Genomic DNA, 26,940 nt, shown 5'->3' with positions numbered 1-26,940 from the left:
GCACAGCCGGCTTCACCTGACTGCATGCCACTGTTGTGCTTGATAATCATGCTTTATCACCATGAGTGCTCTGAGCCACAAAACTTCCGGTGGTTGTTCGCAGCAGCGTTCAACAGGGCTGACAGTGCCCTTAAGGGGGGAGGTGGGGATCGAAGCTGAAATTCTTTATTTTTTGTCGTAGAACAATGAAATTTGGCATGCTTATTGGGAAGTGCACTGAATGACTATTTACAAAGTTTCATTAAGATAGCTCCAGCAGTTTTGACATTATAAATTTTTACTTGCATCAGTGTTATACCAAACTTGCAGAAAGCCTGGCATGACAACAAAACATGGTAAAAGCCCAAAGTTGCCCTTATATTTTAGCCATAGGAATGGTTCATGCTATGACATTCTCCAAATATTTTTATTACCCCGATTTTTTTTTACACGGGACATTACATCCATGCTTGCATAATGCATTCGTTATCGTCATGTCAAATTAGCTAAACATTAAAAAAACGAGAGAGGAATTCAAATATATAGGAATGTCATAGCATAGAGAATTGACTAGGGAATACAATGCAACAGACCTCATGAAAATCCATCAAGCCATAGTCGTGCTACGCTTTCTGCAAGCGGGACAGTCTGTTCAAAACACACTTATGAGAAAACGGACCATAAAGTTGCACAGCCACTACATGTAAATAAAAATGCGCTGGGGCTGTAATATTGAGTGTCTTCGCTTGCAGGGGTTTTCTTGTGTCCTTGATCTTTCATTTTTCTGCACTATGTGCTTCCCTTTTTCTTTATTGGTTATTTTTGTCAGCTCTTTGAAGGGTGAGCCTTCAGGTTTAATGGCCAGACTTGCATATTACAAGTCTGCGGCATGCAAATTTAGGTGTGCTGTGGCAGTTATGGCCAAGACATTGGTGGCACAGGAATTTCTGAGTAGTACTTAATGAAGCGAATTTGGCAGATAAAAATTCGTCCACTCCTTTACACAAGTTCATTTGTCACCCCCGCCTTGATACGCTTCATCATTCACCCGGTCGTGGTAATGGTAGTCGGCGAGGCTTTCATTATTTCAGTACATTTACAAAAGCTTGCTGCGATACCATGCACGGCTTGAAGCGCGCCTAAATTACATCACCACTGAGTGCTTATTTCCCCGCGAAGTGCTCGGCCGCGGGGTTCGGGAAGTCTGTGCCCGATATGCTGGGTGGCGGCATTTGCTGGCGATGCGCAATATGCCAAGCCGCAGCGATGAAACATCGGCGTGCAATATGCTTGGCCTCGCATTTTGGGGCGCCGACGCGCGAAATTGTCGCGGTGCTTCGAGCGATCGCTGTGCGACGAACTTGGGGAGATCGAGCGGCCGTGGCCGTGGGGTCCGCGGCGCAGCTGCCGATGCGTCAAATGCCGATCAGCGATTCCAAGCTGCCAGCGGGCGATATCATTACAGTTGAAACCCTTTATAAGAGACACTGATATAAGAGACACGTGGTGTATAAGAGACACCAGCGTGCTACATGAAAGTAAGGGTTGATATGAAAATGCATAACTTAGTACCCTGCTTATAAGAGACACCTCGTATAACAGGCAAGAATTTCTCCCCCATGCGTGCCTTTTATAAAGGGGTTCAACTGTAGTTGCTTGCGACAAAGCGCATTGCGGATTGTTCGCTTTCGCATGTCTGCTAGCACAATGTTCTTCCCCGCAAAGTTCGAATTCGTCGGCGCCGTGAACGTAGTTAGGCCTAGCCACGACTCCGAGCAGCAAGCACGGTCGTGGTGTGCGCGGCCGCGGTGCCCGATGTTTCAAAGTTAGCCATGTTCGATCACGAGCACAAAAAGTCGTCCCGAGGTGGTCTTCGTCACGAGGTCCGAGATGCCGACGGGCAGAACTTCTAACCGCGGGTCCCGACGAGTGAATGCAACACAGGTCCGAGACGTGCTTCTGCGATGTTCGCGAAGAGCGCGTCGGGCTATCGCAGTCTGATGCACGGTCTGAGGAATGAGCTTCCGGGTGCAGCTGCTAACGCGTAATTATCGTCGACCAGCGAACACAAAACGAGTGCGAACGCTTCAGTAATTAGCGTGATTTTCGACAGCCGTGACCCCGCGACGCGGAAGCCGCAGAAGACGCACACCGGGAGCGACCATCGGACCAATGGCGAGGCGCGCTGGAGCATCATGGCGGCCGCGGCCAATCGGGGGCCTCGAAACGACCTTTAAACGTTTGCTTTTTTGTGCGCTTGTTTTTAAATGGAGGAGCCAGCTGAGGCGGGGAATTTGAACACGGAGAAATGCTCTTTCAGACGAGCCCCAAATGGTGGTGCTCGGTCGTGTCGTTACGGAGCTACAATTTTTTGAAAAACGCTTTCTTTTTTGCGAATTCCGCGATAATTTTCGCCACCTCAGCGGGCGCAACAATTTTTAATAGCACTTCTACGTGGTTTTCAGCGAAGATATTTTGGAATTAGATAGAAAAAGGGTTACAGAAACTAAAAATGTGATTTTCAGAAAATCGATTTTTTTGCCATTTTTCGCGATTTGATCCTCGCGTCCCCCCTTAAAAAACTGATCGCTCGTTTGGAGTTGCACTGCGAGTGTTGCAGGCTGAAGTCTGGACATTTCTAGGAGCTTGCGGCCCATGTGAACAAACTATGTAATCGGTATCCGCAGGTGACATGTGGCAACGACAATGCTAACGACGCTGTATCAAGGCCAGAAGGGTGTGGGCATTGAAGTTCATGAAGAGGTTGGGTTTGACGATGACAAGTGAGCATGTGTAGCGACTTGGAATAAATTTCTGTCATGAAACGCGCTCATATTTTTTTGTGCGTGTGATTTTGGGGGATCGACCAACAATCATGTAAATACGGTAGGTGTCCCCAGTGTTGCCAAGCTATCGAAAGATAGCTTTTACCGCAGGCTCCTTGGCTATCACATATTGTACTGATGGCAAACGAAATTGAAATCAAATTGAACTGAGGCAGCACTATATTTGGGCCTTTTCAGCCAGGGGGCTTCTTCTCAACTCGTTTCATCAACAGCAAGGAAAAGGGACACAGAGGTAAAAAGAGGGACGCACGTGCTTGTTCTCCTGCTCCCGCCAGCGGGCCAGTTCCTTTGAGGCTAGCTCCTCGGGAGTCATGCGCACCAGCCGGTCGGGAGCAATCTTGCCCCGAAGGATCTTGCGGAAGAGGCCCTGGTTGCGGCTGTCCTTGATGTTGAACACCAGGCTGCGGTACTTGGACTTGTAACGCGTGCCGGTGTCCCGGAACACCTTGAACAGCTCCTCCTCGATGCGCAACGCCATGCGACGCACCTCGTCACCCGACAACGACAGGTCCGAGGCCTCCTTGCACCTGGCACACACCACACGCTCTCCATTAGTACCGACAGCAGCAAAGAACATGGCAGAAGAACAACTCTACAACCTGGCAAGCTGCAGAGACCCTCTTATCCTGCCAATGTGGGTCCATAAAATAATCTTTTCAACGTATGCATACTGCATTCACAGATGCAGTTGTACTTGCAAGGTGTAACAGAGCTCTGCATAAATCTTCACTGAAGGAGGAGTCGCCACAAGTTAACCCTTTGTGGGTTCAACTATATTTTTCACATGATAACAAAAAATATGCCTGCGGAATATCTAAATAACATACTTAAAAATAGTATGAAACAATTTTCACCATTAGTTTACGAGCAAAAAGTGGGACGTATGTGTCCCATTGACCCATGACGGGTCTTTGAAAAAGTGGGACAACACCTGTCCCATTGCCTCATGAGCGCACCAAGCTGCAATCCTTTCGCCAAATTTCTCGCACGAAAAGGCTCGAAGCAAGTGGTACAGAGGGGCACTTCATAAACTGCGCAAAAAAAAAAAAAAAAATCTCTAGCACAACTCATTTCCGGTTGTGGTACAAAATGTGCACTTGCACCTGTTGTGCTGTGCCAGCGGCTCTGTGGGACCTCTTCGCATACACCAACCATTTTAGCTCCTTTCTGTCTCTTCTGTTGGTGTAGATAAGGACGAGCACCTCACTTACACCTGAATTTCCACCCATACATATATATAAAATTGTGGCTATGAGTCAAGGCAAACAACATCAGTGTGGTGTTACTGAATGCACTGAATCCTGTAAATGCATTATTTATTTTATTTATTTATTCAATACTGCGGACTCGTGGTCCATGCAGGGTGGTTATTACAAATACAAATACAAAAGAAGTAGCAATGACACAACAATAATAAAGGGTGAAGAACGTTATTTTGCAGTTGGATCACATGTATCAGTAAGGCAGTTCCATTCACTAATGGTTCTCGGAAAATATGAAAACTTAAATAGGTCAGTGCGAGCAAAATATGGGGCTAAGGCGTTTGGGTGTTTGTGTCGAGTGGGCCTGTCGAGTGGGCCATGTGGGCCTGTCGAGTGGGCCATGTCGAGTGGGCGTCAAATACGGGGATGGATCTAGAGCTAGTTTTTTGTTCCAAAGTTGGAATGAACTCCATGCATGTCTGAGGTATTAGCTTTTCTATTAGATCTTGCACATTCGTGTTCTTTTTCACTTCCTGACTGTCTAGAGCATCGATCTCGTAATTATTTTCTTTTGCCTCTCAATTTCAGGAACAACGCCTTAGCCACAGCTTTTGGTCTCATTCCCACTGGTACCGTAGTCGCAAAAAAGGACCAAAAAGGAATTTCAGCACCTTCTCCGTCAGAAAGCTTGTCTTGCGACGTAATAGTGCCAACAAAAAACTTGAAAAAGCAGTCATGGGGGTCTGTTTGGTAGTTAGGCTTAGGAAGAAAGTGCTTCATTTTTCGTTCGAGTACGCTTTGACACGATTATTGGCCGATACACTGCTCCAATTTTCCAACAAAGTCCATAGATTAATGCTAGAACTACTACTCTCGAAATTCAGAAAAGGAGAAAAATACCATAAATCTAGAACTTTAGCTATCTTGCACGCAATGGAACAACCATTGTAAAAAAATTCTACGGAGCAAAACAAATTTAAACTCAACGTATCACCGACACCACATATCGTAAACACGCGAAACATTTTTTTTCTGGGTTTCTTAAATGTTTCTCATTAAAGTTATTTCAATCAATCAATCAATCAATCAATCAATCAATCAATCAATCAATCAATACTTAAATGTTTCTAACCCAAGGCAGCAGAAAATCATAGCGCTGATGGTGACTTACAGTGGCGGAGGAAACTTTTACTGAAGAAGAAAAAGTGGGACAGATTTGTCCCATTTTCTCTCAAAGGGTTAAAAGCCTAGAAGGCTTACACTGATGGAAAGTTTTGCAAATGAACATTCACCCTGACTGAGGGTCAAACCTAGCCCTGTTGCCTCTTTGAGGCACTTGCTCTAACAGTCTGCCTGACAACTTGAAACTTCCTTTTTCTAAGAAACTCCACCCAGGCTTTCTTTGTCAAGAACCTCTCAAATACGTACGTGCCTAAAATGCAGAATGGCTGTATTAAATGGGTACTGACACCAATTTTCAAAGCTCAATATACTCTGCTATACAAATTTTCTGTATACAGAGACAACTATGAGCTAGTGTGTAGCTAAGTAAATGCTGACACATTAAAATCAATTTTTGCATGATGCACCTACTGACACTGACACTAGTGTGACATCAGGCTACAGTATCAATTCTGATGACTTCATACATCAGTATTACTAGCTGTGACGACGTCGAGTATCAAAACACAAAATGGCTCCATGTGCGACACCAACGGAGCCACAGAGGAGAGTGGCAGCGGAAATGTCACAATATCTTGCGTGAGCACATGACAAGAAGCTCCTACCGTGTCATGACGTCAGGGTACAGTAGGAACTGAAACTAAGCCTTTAAAAACATGGTGTAGTTCATTTTTTAGGGCGCACTCATGATTACCGTTACGTTTTCCAGGTTGCTGATGGCTTGGCCTTTCATTTGACACAAAAAAATACGACAACTGAAAATGTCTTAGTCAGTGCCCCTCTAAACAGTAGTGTGAAGTAACCACCAAGCACAAAATTGTATTTCCCAATGTGCACTGCCGCTCTCAACCACGACAGAAGTGCAATGCCACATAAAATGCTGCCTAAGTACCCACTATAAGGCCTTTAGCCCAAATCGCTTTGGGATGTTGAACCTGACAAACAACCAACAAACCAAGAAATCGTGAGCATCTTTGTGTGGGCGGCTTTGAATTTTGTGTGCTTGGTGCCATGGCGCCACCTCCTGTGCCGCCTGTAAGCGTCGGGGGCATAGATCGCCAACGCGGTGGTGTCAATTTAGCTCAAAAAGTACAAGCAAATCTGCTTGGCTCTAAGCGTAGCCCGAGATAGGGCATTATTAGAGATTTTTTAAAGCTACTCCATAATCAAAATATTCTTTATTTCCATGGCTTAACATTTTCGGACTATTTTTCAGTCCCCACCAGGTCTAAAAAATTGGTCAGTAACTGTACAGCGCATCGTCTACTAAGCTCACTTTGTCGGTGCTGGGGGCTTGCTGTAGTGCATGCACGGGTTGACTGTGGTAGTGTTCTTTGTAGCTGCTTTGCTCATGACTATGCATGGGTGCCCTGAGTACAGGAGAACCTCGTTGATACGTTTCAGAAAAAATGGAAAAGCATGAATGCTGGCTCTTTCTGCATTGCCGCTTGGAAATATGTGGCTGAGTTTGCCGAAGAACTGAAGCGATATTCTCGAGCATACGCAATTGGGATACGGTCACGCACGACTCGCCCTGTCCGTGAAGAAAACTACCGCTCCGCTAACGGCTTAACAAGCTCAACTCTGCGTACAATCGCGGTACAACACAATATGCGGAATTTCGCGAAAGTGATAAGCGTCCCCGAAAGCGATGGCTTATCGCGGCTATTGCGTACTACGCTGTACACACGTGCTGATCAGTTTGCGTTCTGTCTTAACCTGAGACATGCGGTGGTACGTTCGCTGCCACCCGTAATCGCACCATCTCTCTCTCACGGAGGAACGGACTTTAAAATATAACGTCAGGCATAAGGGCAACCGAAGGTGAAGTCCCCAAGCGCCCGCACTGCGATTTGTCGAGCCCTCACAAGGATGGCGGCGAGCGCGCATCGTCTCTTTTTGGTGTCCGATAGCCAGAAACCTTCCAGATATCTTTCAGAACAAAAAATTTGTCCTGGCATGTTCTGGCTACCCGTGGGTAGGCAGAATTGTCCAGCCAAAGAAAAAAGAACGGTGACTCGAAGTGTAGCGCATGATGGGTGGAGCAACCCGACAACAAACGCGCTCTGGGAGAAAAGTGGAGGAAATGACGTCTTATCGACCATATATACTGTGCACAATGGCGGTGTTGCTATGGTTACGTGGTGCGGTGTGCTCTGTAGCGGCGGCGGCACGTGTGTTTCCGTAGGTCCCAGACCGAACCGTTGAGAACTCGAGGAGCGACAGCCTCCATTCTTTCCGTATGAATATTTTGACGGCCAGCGTGGCTGCCTGCCTTCGGGTCAGTGTGTGGATGACAGAGAGCTGAGGCAATGACTGAGGGGGCGATCGAGCAATTTGGAGAAGGCACGGAGGGAGGAAATTAGGCACCGCGGAGGAGCCGCCGTTGCCGCGCGGAGGAAGTCTGCCACTTAGCACCTCACAAGTACACGAGAGAGCCCTTTTTGCGCACCTGAATGAGAGTTTCTGGCTGCAGAACATATCGCACGACTGCAGTTTTCCGCGGTGCTGAACGTTACTGCTGAATAATCGTATTTTCCGGGAACGTATTAACCGGAACGCATTACACATAGCTCTATTGGGTTAGTTTTTGTTTTTGCGATTGTGAGCGTAGGAACCGGGAAATCGTACTAAGCGGGAGCGTATCGATGAGGTTCTACTATATTTGTTGGATTAGTGTGACAATGGCAAGCTGATTTCATATCTACAGCTGGTGCACGCTGTCTCTCTAGGACGGTTCCCTGCAAAGAGACCGCAGCAAATGGTGGCGCAGTAGTGTTTGAGTTGTTGCCAAATGAACGTGTGCAGTATGTGTACACCACACACACTGTTGAGCAGTTAGCTGAAGGTACAGGGTTGTTCAAAAGTTCGCAGGCCACGCTGCCATAGGATTACACACTGGATAACGGCCGGGGGACTTTTGAACACCCCTGTACATGCTGCGATAGGATTGCCAGCAGTAAGCAAGACTTTTGTGTTTGTCGGTGCTTGCCACCACATTTTCATGCTTTTCTGTTACTCATCTGTAAAGGCATCGCTGCACTTGCACAGAAGTCGCAATTACAGATCGAGTGGTCTCTGCACTTACTGAAAAAGCGGAAGACCTTTCGCGGCACGTTTTACCATTGGCCACACTGAGAGTCAGGGGGCACAGGCTTTTATTTGACAATAAGTGAATGCGATATGCACTAACTTGTAGGCGTAGGACGAGCCACTACAGCTAAAGCAGACAGCAGATACAATAGCCTTTACAGAGACAAAACGAGAAATTTCCAGCAACTATGTTTTAACCGTCAGAATGTTTAAAATGGGTACACATTAAGGTTTTACCATACCACTTTCACCAGGAAAAGTAGTTTGCTATGCATACTTGGTTTATGGTACCCATACGACCACTTCCGTAGCGTCGGAAACTGAGCTATCGTAAATGTGGATGGTTTCATGATCAGGAGTTGTTGTTAGACTATCGGGAGAAAAAAAAAACATTCATGCACTGTGGACACGCAGTACTTGCCTATTGAGCAGTGCATCCCTCAGAACTTTGCGAACATTCAGGCGGACTGGTTCGATGGCCGGCTGGGCTGGTTCCGTTTTCTTCACTTCTGTGCCCATGCAGCAGTGCACAAAAGCAATGTTCCAGTGAAAGTAAAAGGACACCGTGAAACAATGACGACAAGCAGCACTTCCCAAGACAGAAAAGCTGACCAAACAGTCACATGCCCGACACACACTAAAGCAGATAAAGTTACTTGTCTTTTACCAATATTTCCTGTAATCTGGCAATGTACTCTGACCAAACTTTTGTGCCTAAAGATTGGTCATGTGCGAACAGCAATATTTTGGGTGCGAAGCGAATTCGAATAATAAAGATTGAGTGCGAATCGAATCGAATAATTTTCAAATGTTTCTCAAATATTTTTCTAATACTTAAACGAAATTACAGAAAAAAGCTACAGAGAATCCCTAAGTATGTTCTTAAGAGACGGGAACAATTAAAAGTCACAAAGATGGTCAAAGAACAGGTTTATTCCTAAGGGGGGATGCAGCTTTCGTATAGCAAAAATAACAAAAAAAATCAATTTTCGAAAATCGCATTTTCAGTACCCGTGGCATTTTTTCCCGATTCCAAAATATCGTCACTGTAAATTACGTACAAGTGCGGTAAAAAAATTTTGTGCTTGTCGAGGTGGCAAAAATTATAGCGGAAATCGCAAAAAAAAAAAAGAACTGCGTTAAGGGGAGACGCTGGTCTTTTTTTATTTCTTTTATTAGCTGAGTGAACTGAACGAAATTTAACAAACTTATCCCATTTTTTCTGCAGATTCCAAATCTGTAATTAGATTTTTGGTAGCTGCATTAGTACAAAAGATGTGCAATCTCTAAAAGCATATTTCTTACGGGAATTTTTGGCAACTTTGCTTTGTCAAACACCGAAACAAAGTATGTGGCAAGGCTGCCAGAGAGCTGGTTAGCCGGTGATGCTAATCCGATTGTCTTCAACAAACTTTGAATGCAAAATAAATATACGTAAATGTGAAATTTTTTTTGGTGCATACTATTTCTGATAATCGAGAATTATAATTTGGTGAACAACATTATAAGAAAATAAATAGCATCACCGGCTAGACCAGCTTTCTGGCAATCTTGCCACATACAGTAGACTCTCAATAAATGAAATTGCTGCTTAAATGGAACAACTGCCTCTAACATGATTGGTTTTGTGCTTGAATTCTGCACCCCTTTTCATCTCTCAGTAAACGAAACTCCTGTCAAATGAAACATATTTTCCTGGTCCCTTCAGCTTTCGTTTAACAGGAGTCTACTGTACTTTGTTTTTGTGTTTGACAAAGCAAAGTTGCCAAAAATCCCCGTAAGAAATATGCTTAAATATGTGTTAGAAATTGCATATCTTTTGTTCTAATGCAGCTATTAAAAATCTACTTAGAGATTTTGAATCTGCAGAAAAAGCTGAATAAGTGTATTAAATTTCATGCCATTCACCCAACTTTTAAAAAACCATTTTTTAAGACCCACATCTCCCCTTAAAAAATATTATAGCTCTGCAATGGCACAACCGGGCGCTGCCATCTAGGGCTCGTCAGAAAGACCATTTCTCAGTCTTCAAATCTCCTGCTTCAGCTAGGTTCTCCATTTAGAAAAAAGCGTACAAAAAGCAAATATTTGAAGTTCGTTCCAAGGCCTTCGATTGGCTGCGCTCGCCATGTTGCTCCAGCACGCTTCGACATTTGTCCGATCCTTGCTCCGGGAGAACTTCGTCGGCTGCTTGCATGTCGCGAGCTCACGGCTGTCAAAAATCGCGCTACTTGGTGACGCATTCGCACTCGTTCTGTGTTCACAGGTCGACGATCATTTAGAATACGCTTTAGTTTGGCAGCTGCAAGCGGAAGCTCAAGTATCAGATGGGTATCTGTGGGTATTTGTTCCTTTGTGTCGCACATTTGCGGCGCTTCACTCTCGGCATGCTCTGAGGATCATTCGAATTAACCGGGTTGCGGCAAAATATGACCCAATTAACGAGAGTTTGATGCCATTAAACAATACATATGCTAGACGGGACCAGAGAACCCGTACAAATTACCCGATTTCCCGAATAAGGGAGTGTTGAATTAATGAGCTTTTACTGTCTAAGAATGTCATGGAGTGGGAGGAGTCTACTTAATGCATGCAATATTGTGTGACAGAGTGTAGAATGGCATCAGGTGTCCAAACAAGTGAATTGCACAACGAGTGGTTGGTTTAAAGTCCCACCAATTACAAAGTGCACTGGCATAATTAATCATCATTAGCAACAGCATCAACAAAGTCTGCAGGAGTGCAGGTGTTGCCTTACGGACACGTAGTGGGCACCTCGCAACTGTACCAGCAGTAGGCATTGTGGGATAGTTTGAAACGGCTATTGTTATGCGTACAGGCGTTCCTTTTCTTGTGGCCCGACTGAGGTGTCCACCAAGAAGCAAAGCAAGGCTATAAGGCGATGAGAACAGGGCCCAATTATGCTATCGCATGCTACTGTTGAACGCGAAGCTAAAGCGTCCTCCAAGTTTTCTTCAAGCAGTCTGCACCTGTTGTTTGGTACGACTGAGCGTCAGTGCCTACATTCTTACTTTTTCGATTATACGACAGTTTTATGTGGTCCCCTCGAAGTCGTATAATCGGAGTTCCACTGCATGTGGACACTCATTTTTTTTCTTGAAATAAAGATGTATTTTTAAAGTTCTTGGGTTATTCCTTCTCTCATCTGTATTGTTATGCATATATGCAAATAGAATTTTACTTCCACAACTGGATTGGCCATGGCCTATAAAGGGTTAACAACAACACCAATTTAAACATTGCACATTTGCCGCTTACCTGTCACCGCCTCCGTACCAGCACCTGTGCTCTCGACTGGTGCGCTGTTGGTCGTGCTGCTAGGTGTGGGTGCTGTCGACGTGGTGTTGGCTCCCGAGGGTGCAGCAGCCGGCTGTGCCTGAGTGGCTGCTGGCTGCTTCACCGACTTGCTGTGTGGTTGTTGCTTGGCTTGCGCTGGCTTGGAAGAAGGCTGCTTGGTCGAGTGTGGACGCCCAGGTGTTCGTGCAACAGCCAGCTCAAATGTTGGGTTGCGCACCAGCCAATTGGTGAGATTCTCAGGCGTAGGTGTCTGGACACCAGCAACAAGCTTGCCAGAGCTGCGCTCCGTAAACATGAGCCGCCGCTCGCCATCTAGCTTGGCTGCCTGCAATATTTTTTCCGTGTTTGTTGCCATCGCTAGCCAAGTGATCTACGCAAAAGAAGAGCACCCACTTACTTTGATGGTCTGACTGGCATCGTGCACGTACTTGGCGATGCAGTCACGGCCACAGTACAAGCCAATGCACTCAGCCTTGCGCTTGCACACCAAGCATTCACGTAACACTGCTTTGGGTGCAGGTGGGGCCTGCATTACAAAGGCTTTGCTGTCAACGCAGATCAGAAGCAGCATTAATGGTGAACATGGTACTAACATCACCGTACAATAATTGCAGTAGTTTAAGTGATAGCAAGCATTGAACAATACATTTTGATTAAATTCAACTTTTGAGGTCTTACATGCCACAATCATGACACAATTATGAGGCACGCCAGAGTGGAAGACCACAGATTACAGTTACACTCAAACCTCATTATAACAAAGTCGCATCTGCCACGAAAATAACTTCGTTATATCCAAAAATTCGTTATAAACGTTTATTGGTAACGCTGTAGCTATGACAAGACTATTCCTCATTTACTTCGTTATAACCGATAATTCGTTATATCCGGGTTCGTTATAACGAGGTTTGAGTGTAAACCCTCCTATAACGAACCTCCATGCAATGAATTCCTCGATATCACGAAGTTTTTCTATTCCCCACCATTACTCCATAGAAGAAGCACATGTATTTGCGACCTCTATGTAACAAAAGTGGTATCCGGAGACACCCTTGATAACGAATTTTTGTCACCACAACTAAGAATTTTGCCCTGAATTTCGTCATTTTCATACCAGCAGGAGCCGCGTGCATCTTCTGCGGTTGCCCCGCTGACGACAGTGCGAAGCAGCGGCTCGCTCAAAGCCCTGGTGACTGCGAGGCGAGAGCGAGTGCTCGTATGAGTGCGTGGGTGTGCGTGAGACAGGCAGGCGAGGCCTGCGCTCCATGAGCCGGCTTGCAGGTGCATGCTCAGGTGCCCCCCCTGCGCATGCACCCCCCGTTGTTCAAACCTCATCCAGCCACTTGCGGGTGCCACCACGCTAACCGCGCTGGCTTTCTTAAAAAGAAAAAAAAAAGAAGAAGAAAAGAATGAAAATTGGCTTTTGTGTTGGCAGCACCACTCTTCGGTTGTTGCTGTAGCCTCTGAACTGCACTTCGTTAACGTGACACCAGGTGACGTCACGAAAAAAATCCTTGCTCCGTGTCGTTATGCTTCAAGTTTGCACTGCATATGGAGTTCACTCTTCATTTTCTACGCCGTGCGTGTGCATGGAGCAGCCCCTGACTACATGCAGCTTTTGTGATTTTTTTAAATGCCGACAACCGTGTCGTCACTACACAGGAGACGTCAGATTGGGTGCTGGTGGAAACTGTCCGCGACCACGGTGACGACGACGGATCTTCGGAGGTCAACTCGTCACGCACTTTGCCGCCTTACGCCAGGCCACGGCTAGACGACAATGTCTTACGAATGTTCAGTATTGCCATCCCTCACAACAAGCAACAGAGCAAAATAACGCAGTTTTTAGCCGCTAAATAAATGTTTTGGGTGAGCTCTGCCTTCAATTCCCCTCATGTTTAATTTGCGAGTTTATTTTCCGAATTTTCGTGCTGAAACTAGATATAACGAAAACCTGTTTATAACAATTTTTTTGGGGAATTTGTCAATTTCTTTATATCTAGGTTTAACTGTACAGTAAAAGCTCGTTAACTCGGATTTCACGGGACCGGAAAAAATGTCCGAATTAACCGAATGCCGAATTAACGAATGAACAGGAGAAACAACATTAAAATCAAGTTGGAGAAGCATACCTTTATTTGCTGAAGTATTTTGTAATGGTCGTCTGCGTTTTCACGCAGATTCCGGCTTACATTACAATTTTTCTTAACTTTTCCAAATGGCCAACAGCACGCAAACTGTCGGAAGTGCTCAGGCAAACGCCCTCTAATATCAAAAGCGCCTCCGAGACTTCCTGTGAGGTGCGATGAGGTCGCGACATCATTAATAATTTCTTGATCGGGCAGGAGACCAGTCGTGGCGACACAATCACCAATCGCGATGTAGTCCTGAAGGGTCATATCTGTAGGAAGGACAGCATCGAAGGTCGGGCAGTCACCGTCGGCTACTGCCGCATGCTCCGGCCTCACATGTAAACACGGTCACAACGGGAAAAAACAAGGACTCCGCAAGAAGAGACGGTGCCGACACAACACAAGGGAAAATGGCGTCGCAGTGGAGCGAAGAAAGAAGACGCCGACGTTCGGTGACGCTGCGATCACCCCCACTAGTTGATGACAATGGCGATGTCACTCAAGTTTCGGTTTCGCCCCAGTGGTGCCAGCGCTGCTTTACCACACATTTGTGTAGCGGCAGCCGTCAGAATTTGTCCGAATTAAGCGGTGCGGAGCCCAATTCTGACGAATTAACGAAGGTTTGGTCCCATAGATTAACATGCACTTTGGCCGGGACCAATAGAGCCGTCCGAATTATCCGAATTTCCGAATTAACGGGTGTCGAATTAACGAGCTTTTACTGTATTTATTCAATTTGAATACACGGGGTTCTGTAACGTGCCCTAACGTAAATGGCCGTTTTTGCCTTTCGCCCCCATCAAAATCTGGCTGCTATCACTGGGAATCAAACACGCATTCTTGATCTTAGCAGTGCAACACCTTACCTGCTAAGCTACCATGGAAAGTTACAATTGTAATGAAACGCTGCTACTAAGGCCCCATACCAAACATCTCGGCGAGTTCATGAGATTCACATCTCGGAGCTTATTTAGAATTCATTTACCTATTCTTTTGCTATGGCTGAGCATGCGGGTGACGGTGCTAGAGAGCTGCACATTCCTTTCTGTTTTTCATGCCATTAGTTCCAACTCACAGGCTTGACAGCTGGGGCAGCAGGTGTTCCATGTTCGTCAACAGGCTTTGGCTGATGGGAGGGCTTGGAGGGACCCGTTTTCGCATGGTGGCTTTTCGCGTGGTGGGCCTTGTCCTCGGATGACGACTGCCGGTGAAGCTCCTTCTTGGGCGTCGCAGTCACGGCTGCACGGTTCTCACCTGCATTTTACCAAAGAAGGGATCCAAGGTTAGCAGTGCTTACGCACTGTAGCTCGGTGGGTAGTAATATAGGCAATGGAATAATGGTAACTTAAAACAGCAAGGCCATATTCTAACAGTTTCATGCCAAGTTGAACTAGCTGATATGCAGTAACTACAGTTGGGCCCCGTTATTATGAACCCGAGCGTTACGCGGCATCCGGCTGTATTATCTTGAAGCTTGTAGTAAATGCTATGGCGCGACAACTCGTCCCCCAGAATAAACACTGGTGTGTTTTCAATGCAGCTGGGTATACTATGCTATCATTGTAGACACTGCTCGAAGCAGCTGCCCGTTTAGGTTTCGACACATCGTTTTTTTTTTATACTTAAAATTATTGATGAGTCTCTAAGCAAATTCAACTACCGCAGCTGTTACAGGAATGTCAACACTGTTTGAAAAGGGGCACATTTTAATATGCTAAAAAAGTATGGCAGAGCTCCCCTTTAGAGCAAGGCTTTTTCGCCGTGAACGTAGTTAGGCCTAGCCACGACTCTGAGCAGTAAGCATGGTCGCGGTGTGCGCTGCCACGGTGCCCGATGTTTCAAAATTAGTCATGTTCGATCACGAGCACAAGAAGTCGTCCCGCGGTGGTCTTCGTCACGAGGTCCGAGATGCCGACGGGCAGAACTTCTAACTGCGGGTCCAACAAGTGAACGCAATACAGGTCCGAGACGTGCTTCTGCGATGTTCGCGAAGAGCGCGTTGGGCTATCGCAGTCTGATGCACGGTCTGATTAATGAGCTTCCGGGTGTAGCTGCTAACGCGTAATTATTGTCGACCAGCGAACACAAAACGAGTGCGAACGCTTCAGTAATTAGCGTGATTTTCGACAGCCGTGACCCCGCAACGCGGAAGCTGCAGACGACGCACACAGGGAGCGAGCATCGGACTAATGGCGAGGCGCGCTGGAGCATCATGGTGACCGCGGCCAATCGGGGGCCTCGAAATAACCTTTAAACATTTGCTTTCTGTGCACTTGTTTTTAAATGCAGGAGCCAGCTGAGGCGGGGAATTTCAAGACGGGGAAGTGCTCTTTCAGATGAGCCCTAGATGGTGGTGCTCGGTCGCGCCATTACGGAGCTATATTTTTTTGAAAAACGCTTTCTTTTTTGCGATTTCTGCGATAATTATCACCACTTCAGCGGGTGCAACAATTTTTAACAGCACTTCTACGTGGTTTTCAGCGATGATATTTTGGAATTAGATTGAAAAAGGGCTACAGAAACTGAAAATGGAATTTTCAGAAAATCGATTTTTTTCCCATTTTTCGCAAATTGATCCCCGCGTCCCCCCTTAAAGGCCAACTCCGGCGATTTTGTGGCCATGTCAAAGTAATGGTGCTTTTATGTTCCTGAGACACTCCTGTTACGGGCCCGATAGCAGAAATACTCGGCAAATCGGAGAATAATTTTAAATAAGCAAAAAAGCGCAGCACCGAAACCGAAACCCAACCGAGTGTACTGCCTACGTATGACGTAGACGTTGTTACGAACGAACCGGAAGTCGTGCAAGGCATGCTGGTCACGCCGGCGCGGAGTATGAAAACTGTGACAGCCGAGACGAGCAGGCGCACTGTGGAGAGGTGAGCACGCCGCGCATCAGCTGTAATGTCTGCGACTGACAGTGCCGCGTCCGATAATGACAGTGTCTCGGCCAGCACAGCAGACGCTCGCTGTAGCGGCCGAAGTTAGCGGTGCCCTAGGCTGCGTCACTTTCGCCGCCTTCCCAATACTGACGTCACAGACGCAATGTTGCCAATAATTGTCGGAAGCCAGGAGGGCGTTCGCACACAATCTTTAAAATTCATTTGCAAACAATCTGTGCATGTCTCAAGCCTGTAATTTGGCATAAGTGACGGAAACGTGCAAAGGAACGTACCCAGCGAATTTCATTGAGATCCATCGACCTCGAAAAATCACCGGATTTGGCCTTTAAGGAAAAACTGGATGTACTTAACGCAGTCGACAAGCAGTCAGTGCGGAAAAGGGTCAACATTGCCAAAGACCTTGGACTGCCACCGTCAACGCTAAACAGCATCGTCTAGAAGCGCGCTGAGATCGAAGGGAATGCCGTGCTCTTCGGCCCAAAAGCCAAGCAGGCTTGTGGCGCCACAAACGAGAACTTGGACGAGACTCTGTTCATCTGGTTCAAACAAGCACGTGCTGCCGGTATTAACTTGGACAGCAGCATTTTACGTGAGAAGGTGATAGAGATAGCTGACAGACTGGGCCTCACCGACTCTGCGACATCAAATGGCTGGATCGACAGTTTCCGGAAGAGGCACGGCATCGCCTACAAAACGGTAAGCGGAGAAGCGGCACGTATGAAAGTCGACAACTGGAAGTCCACACTATCTACTATAATTGAGGGGTACAAGCCTCGTGACATTTATAACGCCGACAAAACGGGCCTCTTCTTTCGAGTGCAGCCATCGAAATCGTTAAGCCTGAGGGGCGAAGCGTGCCACGTAGGCAAATGCAGCAAAGACTGACTGACGGTGCTCCTTTGCTGCAACATGGATGGCTCGGACAAACTGAAGCCGTAGGTGATCGGCAAGTATCGGAACCCATGGTGCTTCGAGAACACACAACTACTGCCATGCCATAACAGGAGCAACCGTCGTGCATGGATGACCCGTGCTTTGTTTGAAGAATTTCTTCGATACTTCGAAAACAAGATGGGTTCGCAGTGCAGGAGTGTTCTCCTTTTCCTGGACAATTGCGCTGCCCACCCGAGAGATCTGCCGTTTCTACGGAACGTCAAGCTTGTGTTTTTCCCTCTAAACACTACAAGCCACTTGCAGCCGTTGGATGCCGGCGTCATCAAAAACCTGAAGCATTCATACAGGAAGAGCATCGTGATGCAGTCTCGAGCGTATTGATTGCAGACAGCAGCCTACGACAATTTCTGTACTCGATGCCATGCACTACTTCGCTTCAGCGTGGACTGCAGTGAACGCTGTAGTGTGCACGTATGTCACAGGAGTACAGCCACTAGCGTGGGTGCCGACTTAGCGAGCCACAGGGCCGCGTTTGCCGTCGCCTCGTGTGAACTAGCGTGCCGCTGCACACGTACGTTTGTGCGCAACAAAGGCATACCTGCCAAGTTTGGAGGAACTGAATCCGGGAGATCTACTCAACGGGGGGAGGGGGGGAGGGTTCTGCGATAGCAATTATATGAACACTGTCAGCGGGATTTTGCGGTCGCCGCTGATCTGTACAGAGTCCAAACCGATAACATCGCTTACGCATCGTCTGTTTCACGTGCGAGCAAAAGCGCGCTAGCGCTAGGGACAAACGCGGTTGAAGCAGAGATGAAACGACCTGGCCGTCACCGTCGCGCGAAGGGCACATGCGATAACATCGCTCTGCGTGCGAGGCCTGTCGTCGCTTGCTTACCAGTTATTTCGTCGGGTAAGGGACCATAAGGGGCGCCGTTGAGACGGGGACGGTCGCGAGCGCTGGTGAACGCGCTATCTCGACAGACATCGGTAACGGCTACCCTTTTAAGTGCTGGACTGCGGCACAAAGTGCACAGCTACTTCATGCGCAATGAAACTGAGTTGGACCTTTCTACCATCGTTAAAAAAAAAAAGAAGAAGAATCCTTTCTACTACATGGCCAGACAACTTTGCTCATGTGGCCAGACAAAGCACTGGATGCGCGGGGCAAAACTGGATTTCCGGGAGATTTTCCTATGACCCGTACAATTGGGAGAAACGTTAAAAATCCGGGAGTCTCCCGGGTAATCCGGGAGACTTGGCAGGTATGCAAAGGCGTCGAGCTCAGCGCGGCAAGTACGCAGTACTGCTCTCGAGAATCCGCAACACTTTATTGCCTGCGGCAACACCACAACTCCGTACCACGCCCGCTCCCAAAGGCGGCGGAAAATGCAAAGAGGCTTAACCACGCCACGGGCGAAAATACAGAACAAAGGGTGCCGCTAGCACGTCTCCGTGGGCAATGGCTCATGGCGACACGCCGCTAAGGGAAAAGGTCCCTCGCGACCATGCTGCCTACCCCTCATGATCAGCGACCACAGGGCCCGACCGCTCGAGGAAAAGCAAACTCCGTTTGTGTTGGCTTTCGATAAGCGTGGCTCTGCGTAGCATGACCACGCGCGAACACACTGCACCGTTCTTCAGCCAAGCGTTCGGAAGGGACAACGTGAGGTAAGCGCTCCCGCTGGCGCAAGACACCGTTAGCCGTCCGAGCGAACCCCAAACAAAGGAGCCGACGGACAGGAAGAAAAACACGTGCTTACCTTATGATGTCCAGAGAAAGAGTCTCTTTCTGTCGCGCGCGAAACATCTCGCAGGACAAGCACACGGCGCCACCGTCGAGATCTGGCTCTGGGTGAGGGAGGTTAACGTCACCCCCGCTCGCCCACCACCGCAGGACCGTGGAGGAGGGGAGAGTCACGATCGGACATGTGGACGGCAGAAAGTGGCGAAAAACCCGCGCAATGGCGACGGGCAAGCCTCAATCCCCACAACGCGCCAACTGCACAGCACTGCTTCGCGAGGTGTGGCTTCCATAAGGACGGCGAAGTGGAGACTGCCATCAAAGCAGAAGAACTGGATGCAGCCTCTTGTGAACAAGAGCTTACAGAGGCTATGAATATGCTGGGTGCCAAGGGAATGATGTCGACAACCTCGCCGCCGTGGATGCTGCTGTCGTGATGTCGGAGAGCAAGAGCATCGCAGAGATCGTTGCAAACTCAGTTGCAAGTAAAGCAGGCGACTACGATGACGACGATGAGCACGAGCCACAAAATTCTGGGGAGTTGGCAGAGGTGTTAGCCGAACCAAGCTTTGGAGAAGCCGTCGTGGCCCTGGACCTACTTCGCAGGTACGTCGCACATCAATGCGATGCCGACAGCAATGCAGCCTTTCAGGTTATTGAAAGACGCATGGTGCTTTCCAGCGAGCGAAAGAATCTGCAGTCGGCCATACTCGATTTTTTAAAGTTTTAGGCTAACCTTGCTGAAATAAATTGTTTGAAGTCAAAGCAGCCCTGTTTTCATTCGTTTTCAAAGCTTTCCTCACTCTTGCGTTTTCCTGGCTGTTACGCTTTTTCCCTTGGTCAGCTGAAAAACGTATGAATGGGGTTCCACTGCACATTCTTTTAATAGGCGACAACCTCAACGCGCTGGGCTGCCTATCGCTGCCGCCTCGTTGCACAGGACCATCTTGAAGCAAGCATCCCTTTTTAGACACGAAGGCAGCTCACCGTTGCGAAGGTGAGCGTTGCAGGTTGTGGGTGCAGACAAACATAGCTGAATTGACGCCATCACGCTAAACGCACTAGTATACCCCTGTAGCCATTCGGCACGCGACAACACAACCGTGCCTCTGTCTGCAGCCAGGACCGCTAGAGTATCGCGGAGTGCACATCGCATGCACGAAGCTTGTCATTGCCGTGTTAACTCGACAGGCTACTCGTGCATCTGAGCCCGGTCTGGAGCGAAGTGGGTACGAAGAACACTCCCACGACAAATACATGTGTACGGCACAGCAAGCGGTCGGGCAGTGACTGCATGAGCCGAGTAGGCACCACACTGGATGCAACTAGCTAGGGACAATTGGCTCCACGGGGTCACTCTGCATTTCAATGAGACTGTGTCAGATTTTGCTTAGTAGCAGATCGTGGTACATGTCTGCACACACATCGCGGAGAGGCGATACTGTCCGTTCTGACGCTATGTCAGTCGCTGTGTATCCCTGACCCTGTAACAGTTTTGAAATGCTCCGTGGTGTCACACTATCGGATGGCTGCACAAGTGAGCCAGAATAAAGGCTTTGCGATGGGTACTTCAGGCAATATTTGCTGTGGCACGGTGTTTATTTCATTGTTGGCAGCAATGGTGCACGTCAGAAGATGCAAATTTGTACATGGTGGTTAATGTGTGCTACTGTTTAGTGTGTAGTTATGCCATGTTTTCGGCAGGTACATACCAACACAGTTTCACTGTATCTCACCAGAGTGCAAGTTAATAAGTGTGTGTGTGTGGGGGGAGGCATGCATATGCAGTTGCACATTAATTGGATCTAGCTTAGCAGATCTACCAGCGACAGCACCCTGGTTCAGGCCATTCCTGTGGACAAATGGCAAAGGTAGTGCAACTCACCCTTGGAGCACTTGGGGCAGACCCACTCCTTGTTTTCTTTCTCGAGCAGCCGCCCCTGCTGTCGTGTGACGCCCACACACGTCCCGTGAAACCAGTCCTTGCATCGGTCGCACTCTATCATGAACCTGCACATCACCCCAGCATCAACATCAATTCTTCCTGCCACTTTTTGGCCACGCCAGTCTTCTATAAAAGGGTGGCAGATAGAACAGGCAGCACTAAGGCACTTCTGCTGCTTACAGAAAACTTCGAGGTATCTATCTACACAGTTCGTACAGCAAGTAAGACAACTGTGGTCAGTGCTCTCTCTCTCGAATGTTTCAATAAGCTGCCTCCTCTCAAGTCAACGACGAACCCTGTGCACTTTGCTTTCCTTTATGTATTTCCATTCAGTTTTTATGAAGGAGAGGACGAAGTGTGAACCAGACTAGTTACATTAAACCATTCTGCACTAAAAAGTTTATTGCATAGTGGCTGCTGTGTACTAGCTTACAGCGAACATATAACCACAAGATGTTTTTCTTTAGAATGATATAATAGCTAAGTTACAGCTGCATGGTGAATGGCTATTGGGCTACTCACTCTCTTGCTCGTCTTATCAACCCTCCTCAGTGGGCATATTTCTCTCTTCATGTCACAGTCTGACCAAGTTCACGTAGTGCAGCGGAAGCTATGGTTAGGTTCAGCACACCAGAGGAAAAGTTTCTTCATCGTCTGCCACAAATCTCTTTGCAAAAAGCCAACCGATCAGTGGCACACACTGGGCGAGCCCCCTTGCATCCTCAGAATGGGTCTTTCGGCACGAAATAACACTTCCACGGTGCAGCACTTTCCCCGATGCTCGAGGATAGCTTTCTGTCCCGGGGCTTATTAGCCACAATAAGCACCGAGAACCAACACTGGTGCCCCCGATATCGCAGCAATGTGAAGTCACGGCAACCTCCGCCACGGCCACCATCGATTGCCTTTTTCTGCGATGGCTGTGTTCCTACCCTTTCACGATATGATGGTAATTACACCTCAACTCCACAATGCAAATCTCACAAGGTAGAAGGTTTAAGCTTTTATTGCCACCAAATGTGTGGCACTACAGAAAGCTTGTCACGTGGTTGTGACGGTGAAGAAGGCTGCAGCAAGACTGGGAAATACGGAGCTCTTTATTTGGGTGAACTAGTGCCCAGAAAATCAAAACTCAAAATACAAGTGATACACGCTGCGCACTGATAGCGGCGAGAACAGCCGTCGGACGTCAAGTAATCTGATAAGCGGTACGGCACGCCGGCATTCATACATGTGGCATTGAAGATTCCAGGCTTATCGTTGGCAACTGCGTTACTTCCAGAATAAACTCTACTGTTTGCGTCCTGCGCGTAATCTTAACAGAATGATCTCAAACAATCTCGAAGCTTCTCAAACGTTGCGGCACGGTCTAAGCCAAGCATTGCCAACAGTCTTTGTGAGTGAAACCTGAATACATCAAAACAAAGCAGTAAACACGCGTGGCAATAAGCTCAGGAAGAAGATCCATGGATAAAGTATATTTTTCATTCTGCGATGTCCAGAAACAGAAGTGACAGACATTTTAGCGGCACACATGTAGTTATTAGTGAACATTGCTTTAATTACGTGCCGTGCGAAGCTTGAAATGAGCTATCAGCAGCGTTCTGGAACAGACAACGTCCGCCGATGAATTGCCACCACGCTTTCTCGCTACCGATTGGCCTAGACGCCATGAGCCTATGCAGAGAGCGTTGTTTTGCCGTCAAACCAACTTGCCCAACAGGAGCTGCGTCGGCAACGAGCATGGCGACATGGCTTACTCGGGAGGTACGTATGATCTATTCAGTGGAATAATTCTTGGTCCGTGGTTGCGACTTTGGCAGCCCTGAGATCAAGCTGCACATGTTTTGGCACACCGGCGGTGCAACTGCCGGTGATAGACACCCCCAAGCCCGTGACTCTGGTGCAGTTTGGTGCAATTTCAGTTGATATTATAAGGATGGCGCAGTAAATCCAATTTGGCACACTTGGCACAGGAGTGGAATCACTGCAATGTCATTTTAGTTGCGGCAAATCATTTCTGATGTGACATAGAGTACGTGTGCAAAAATGACTGCAGCGCGACTGTCATAGAACTTTTATAAACAAAACTGCATTGTCTAAAAAAAGAACACCCTGTATACAGGTAGCTTCGGCAGCATGGCTACACAAAGTTGTCCCCAGTAAAGCGATGTTATGCATAGCGTACTGCTGTCATCACCACATGGGAGGAAGACAACCAAGTCCATGGAGGAGTGAGTGATTGCTCTGTTGAATTTGTGGTCTCTCTTTGGTGTGGCTATGTCTGTGAAAGTCGATCATCCACTTTCCACTTGTGGCTTCTTCCCTCCTGTGGCACAAGCCTACAAGAGCCAAAGCGTTCCCACTAGCTTGAGCCACCACAAGCCACGAGACGCTCTTCTTTTTCGCTGGTCAACTAGCCACGAGTGGAGTGGCGCTACAACCCCAAAATGGAACACTAGCGTGGGTCACCAGCGATACGACGCAAACGCAGCGTGGGCAACGATGCAGCATGGCCCGCATCTCGCATAATTTTAATTTCGCCCCGTGTGGCATTCAATGCATTTCATCCAACGCCGCGTGAGTTAGTACCCAGGAGAACGAATGAGGCATGGCGTAATTGTCTAAGGCAGCGCACAGCGGAGTGAGGGGTCACAGGTTCTAAACCCCGGTCAAGCGGTCTCAAATTTTTTTTCTGAATTATTTTTATTCGTGACTTTTATTTACATATACATACATATACATATCCAATACATGACAGAGAAAATCTGCCGAGAGTGTCCATATAATTGCTATCACAAAAAAAAAAAAATTATTGCAGTTGGACAAAACGCCACAAGATGTCACTACGGGCTCCGCGGCTACTGCTGCAGCCATCAACAGCTCCGGTAACCAGGTATCCACAAATGTTAGGAAGTCTACAGACAAACTAAAGCTCTCTACTGCTGGGATTGCATTGCGTAGTGGACAGATAACTGCTTCGGCTCTCCGATGTGCGTACGTGGAATTGGTATGCCTTGATGGCTGCCCGATATAAATACAAGTCAGTAAAGCGTACATCATGTCACTTGCACGTTACGCATAAGGACCGTTACAGAGCACCAATTTTGCGATTTCACTGCTTCCTTCGTCACTTCTCAACCTGCTATTTAACAAATGATCGGAGCGAAAATGTTCCAGCACGCTTAATGCTGCGGCTACTCCAAGCGTCACGGAAAACGTCGCCTCAGTTGGACGACGACGACAAGAACAAAATCGCGGCCACCGGCGAGATTCGCGAAGTAAATCAAGCTTTTCTGATCGATTTTTACGCTCCTCCCAGCTCTTTCGTCCATCACTGCACCAGATAACCAACGTAGTTTGACGATCGAGGAAGCAACCACTCGCAACGCTCAACACAGCAGATGAAACAGCAGCACTGACAACATGGCTGACCAGTGACGTCACTGGCTCTTGTGGTCGACTGATAATATTTGTTAACGAGCAGGCAGACTATGTCATGGGGCCACTGAGTGCTCTTCGAAATCGAAACTGCCTCCAGTCGCAACGTACGAGCATATAATTAAACATTCGTCTCGCGCTGGGGCAAATGAGTTTTGGTGCCGCTATGAACGAGTCAGTAGCCATTGCTTAAGAGCAAAAAACTGGGCATCAGCACTTTGGCTTTCCTTGCGGCACGGTTTAGGGTTCCACCGAGAAGCGAAGGGAGCCTAGCGATTGGGAAGATGATATGAACACGGCCCGATTACGCTATAGCGTTCTACTCTTGTTGCCGCCGCCTTCAAGAGAGACAGGCGCATGGTGTGGTCACACCCTCTCTTGGAGGCGTTGCGATGATGCGGTGCGGTTTCCCCGCCGCCTCCGAGAGAGACAGGCACGCAGCATATAAAAATGCTGTTGAAGAGGGCGGAAACCTTTACCATAGGTATGACGAGTGTCTGTGCGTGTGTGTGGATATTGCTATCGCGTTCGACTCTTAAAGGGAAGCCGAAGAGGCTTTAGAATTCAATAAAACTTCGTGGTTAGCAAGGACTGACATTATTGTCGACAATGTCAATTTTTCAGTGGTTGTTACAGCAGGAGCTTTAGAATATGCCGTAGAAAAGTCTGTTTTGCTCCATCCACGCGAGCGCACCGAAAACGTGGGCGTGGAAACATACGTCATCTTCGTTTCCGTTGGCGCAGCCGTGATGCACTCTGACGGAAGGTTCCCGCCACTCACTGATCCGAATTGCGAGAGCTTTGTTTATGTGACGAAGGCTCAAGCAAGTATAGCGAAACTGAATGTTCTGCAGCTGGATTACGATACCTGGGACAAACAACCAAGCGGTACGTGAACAAGTGTGTCTTGTATCGTCAACCGTGGCGTCCGTGACCAACTCGAACTCGTGATGTGCCACTGCCGGAGCTAATCGAGGAGGCCACACTTCAGCAATGCTGCTGTTGCAGATAATGCAGCATAGCGAGAATGATTGCCCAGCGTTCGCTCAGCATCTCAAGAAGCCCTGCGGCCACAGCCTCTGTTTTTCGCCAAAAAGTGCTATTTGCGCTAAATTTTGGGAACTCTCAAATCACCTTTTGAATTCGGCAGGGATCAGTCCTTACATGCTCCAAAGTCATTTTTTTAACAAAGTGCCTCAGCTTCCCTTTAAAGGCGAAGCTTAAGGGTTTTTACTTTGTCTTTCACAACTGCCCTTTTCAGTTAAGCTTCCGCTCCTCTCTAGTACCGGCAGAAACACCCAAAAGGCACACAACATTTGAATTCAAGTGAAAGCAATTTCTAGTACATCCTTCACAATTCTTTGTCGACTCAGTGGACTTAAATACTTCATCTGCTATTTTATATTCTATTCCCAAATTTGTCATCTCAGTTTATTATAGAGATCCATTTTCTTGATCGGAGCTTCACAGCTGGCTTGACAGACAAACATATTTAAAAGCTATAGGGGAACCTAAGGAATACCGTTGATGCGTAAATGTGCGAGCTGCAGTGCCATCTAATACATATCCTGATAGGCACGGCCCAACCACATTCTTTAATGTCACCTGCTGCAACAGTGGTGCAGTGATTAGTGCATTTGGCCATGAAGCAGTAGCCATGGCGGTGGGGCAGATCTTCGAAGCTTAAGCGAGATCAAGTTTTCAAGTTAGATGACGACATACTTTGTCTACCATTTTTCTGCCACAAGTAATGGTCTTGCATTTAGAAGTTACATGTGCTTAGCGCCATCACTATTTTATTCTGTGTCCCCTTTGTCGTCACTGCCACGGCATCTTTATTTTCTTCTTTAGCATTATGTTTTATTTGCTGGCTAATTTTGTCATGCGTAGCAATCCATTGGGAGTCTTTTCAAAAAAAAAAAAATAAAAGCTTTCCTGGAAGTGCAGTGCTACAAGCAAGTGGGTTGGCGAGGGGGGGGGGGGGAAGTGTTAAGCAATCATGATTAATGCATGGATAGGTCCAGCAAACTAGAATTTCAGTGCGCCCATAAGTCTCTATATTGAACATCTGTAACATACCCTTGAAAATCCTACAGAAAGGTATAACACTGTACCGGGCATATATAAAATTCCTGTTTACCTCCATGTTTAATAATAATTAGGCCTGTGACAATATTCGCGCACTTCAAATATTCAAACGAATATTACAGCATTTGAAACAAACAATTTCACATATTGGACCGCATGTAATTGGCATGAAA

At 47.4% G+C, this 26,940-nt stretch overlaps 1 protein-coding gene across 1 annotated transcript in view; it reads right to left on the bottom strand.

The window, feature by feature from the left end:
* The window catches only part of LOC119384036 (PHD finger protein 3), a gene marked incomplete in the record, with an annotated part of 169,565 nt that overhangs the window by 61,000 nt on the left and 81,625 nt on the right, over positions 1 to 26,940 (bottom strand). Inside the window, 6 exon segments of the mRNA XM_037652325.2 lie at positions 3,076 to 3,352; positions 8,724 to 8,811; positions 11,582 to 11,945; positions 12,018 to 12,146; positions 14,828 to 15,006; positions 21,179 to 21,303. Of these exon segments, the coding sequence (XP_037508253.1) occupies positions 3,076 to 3,352; positions 8,724 to 8,811; positions 11,582 to 11,945; positions 12,018 to 12,146; positions 14,828 to 15,006; positions 21,179 to 21,303 (1,162 nt within the window).

This window comes from Rhipicephalus sanguineus, chromosome 2 (genome assembly GCF_013339695.2).
Source record: "Rhipicephalus sanguineus isolate Rsan-2018 chromosome 2, BIME_Rsan_1.4, whole genome shotgun sequence".
NCBI lineage: Eukaryota > Metazoa > Arthropoda > Arachnida > Ixodida > Ixodidae > Rhipicephalus > Rhipicephalus sanguineus.
The sequence above is the reverse complement of the archived record's forward strand: the minus strand, read 5'-3'. Positions and strand labels throughout refer to the sequence as shown.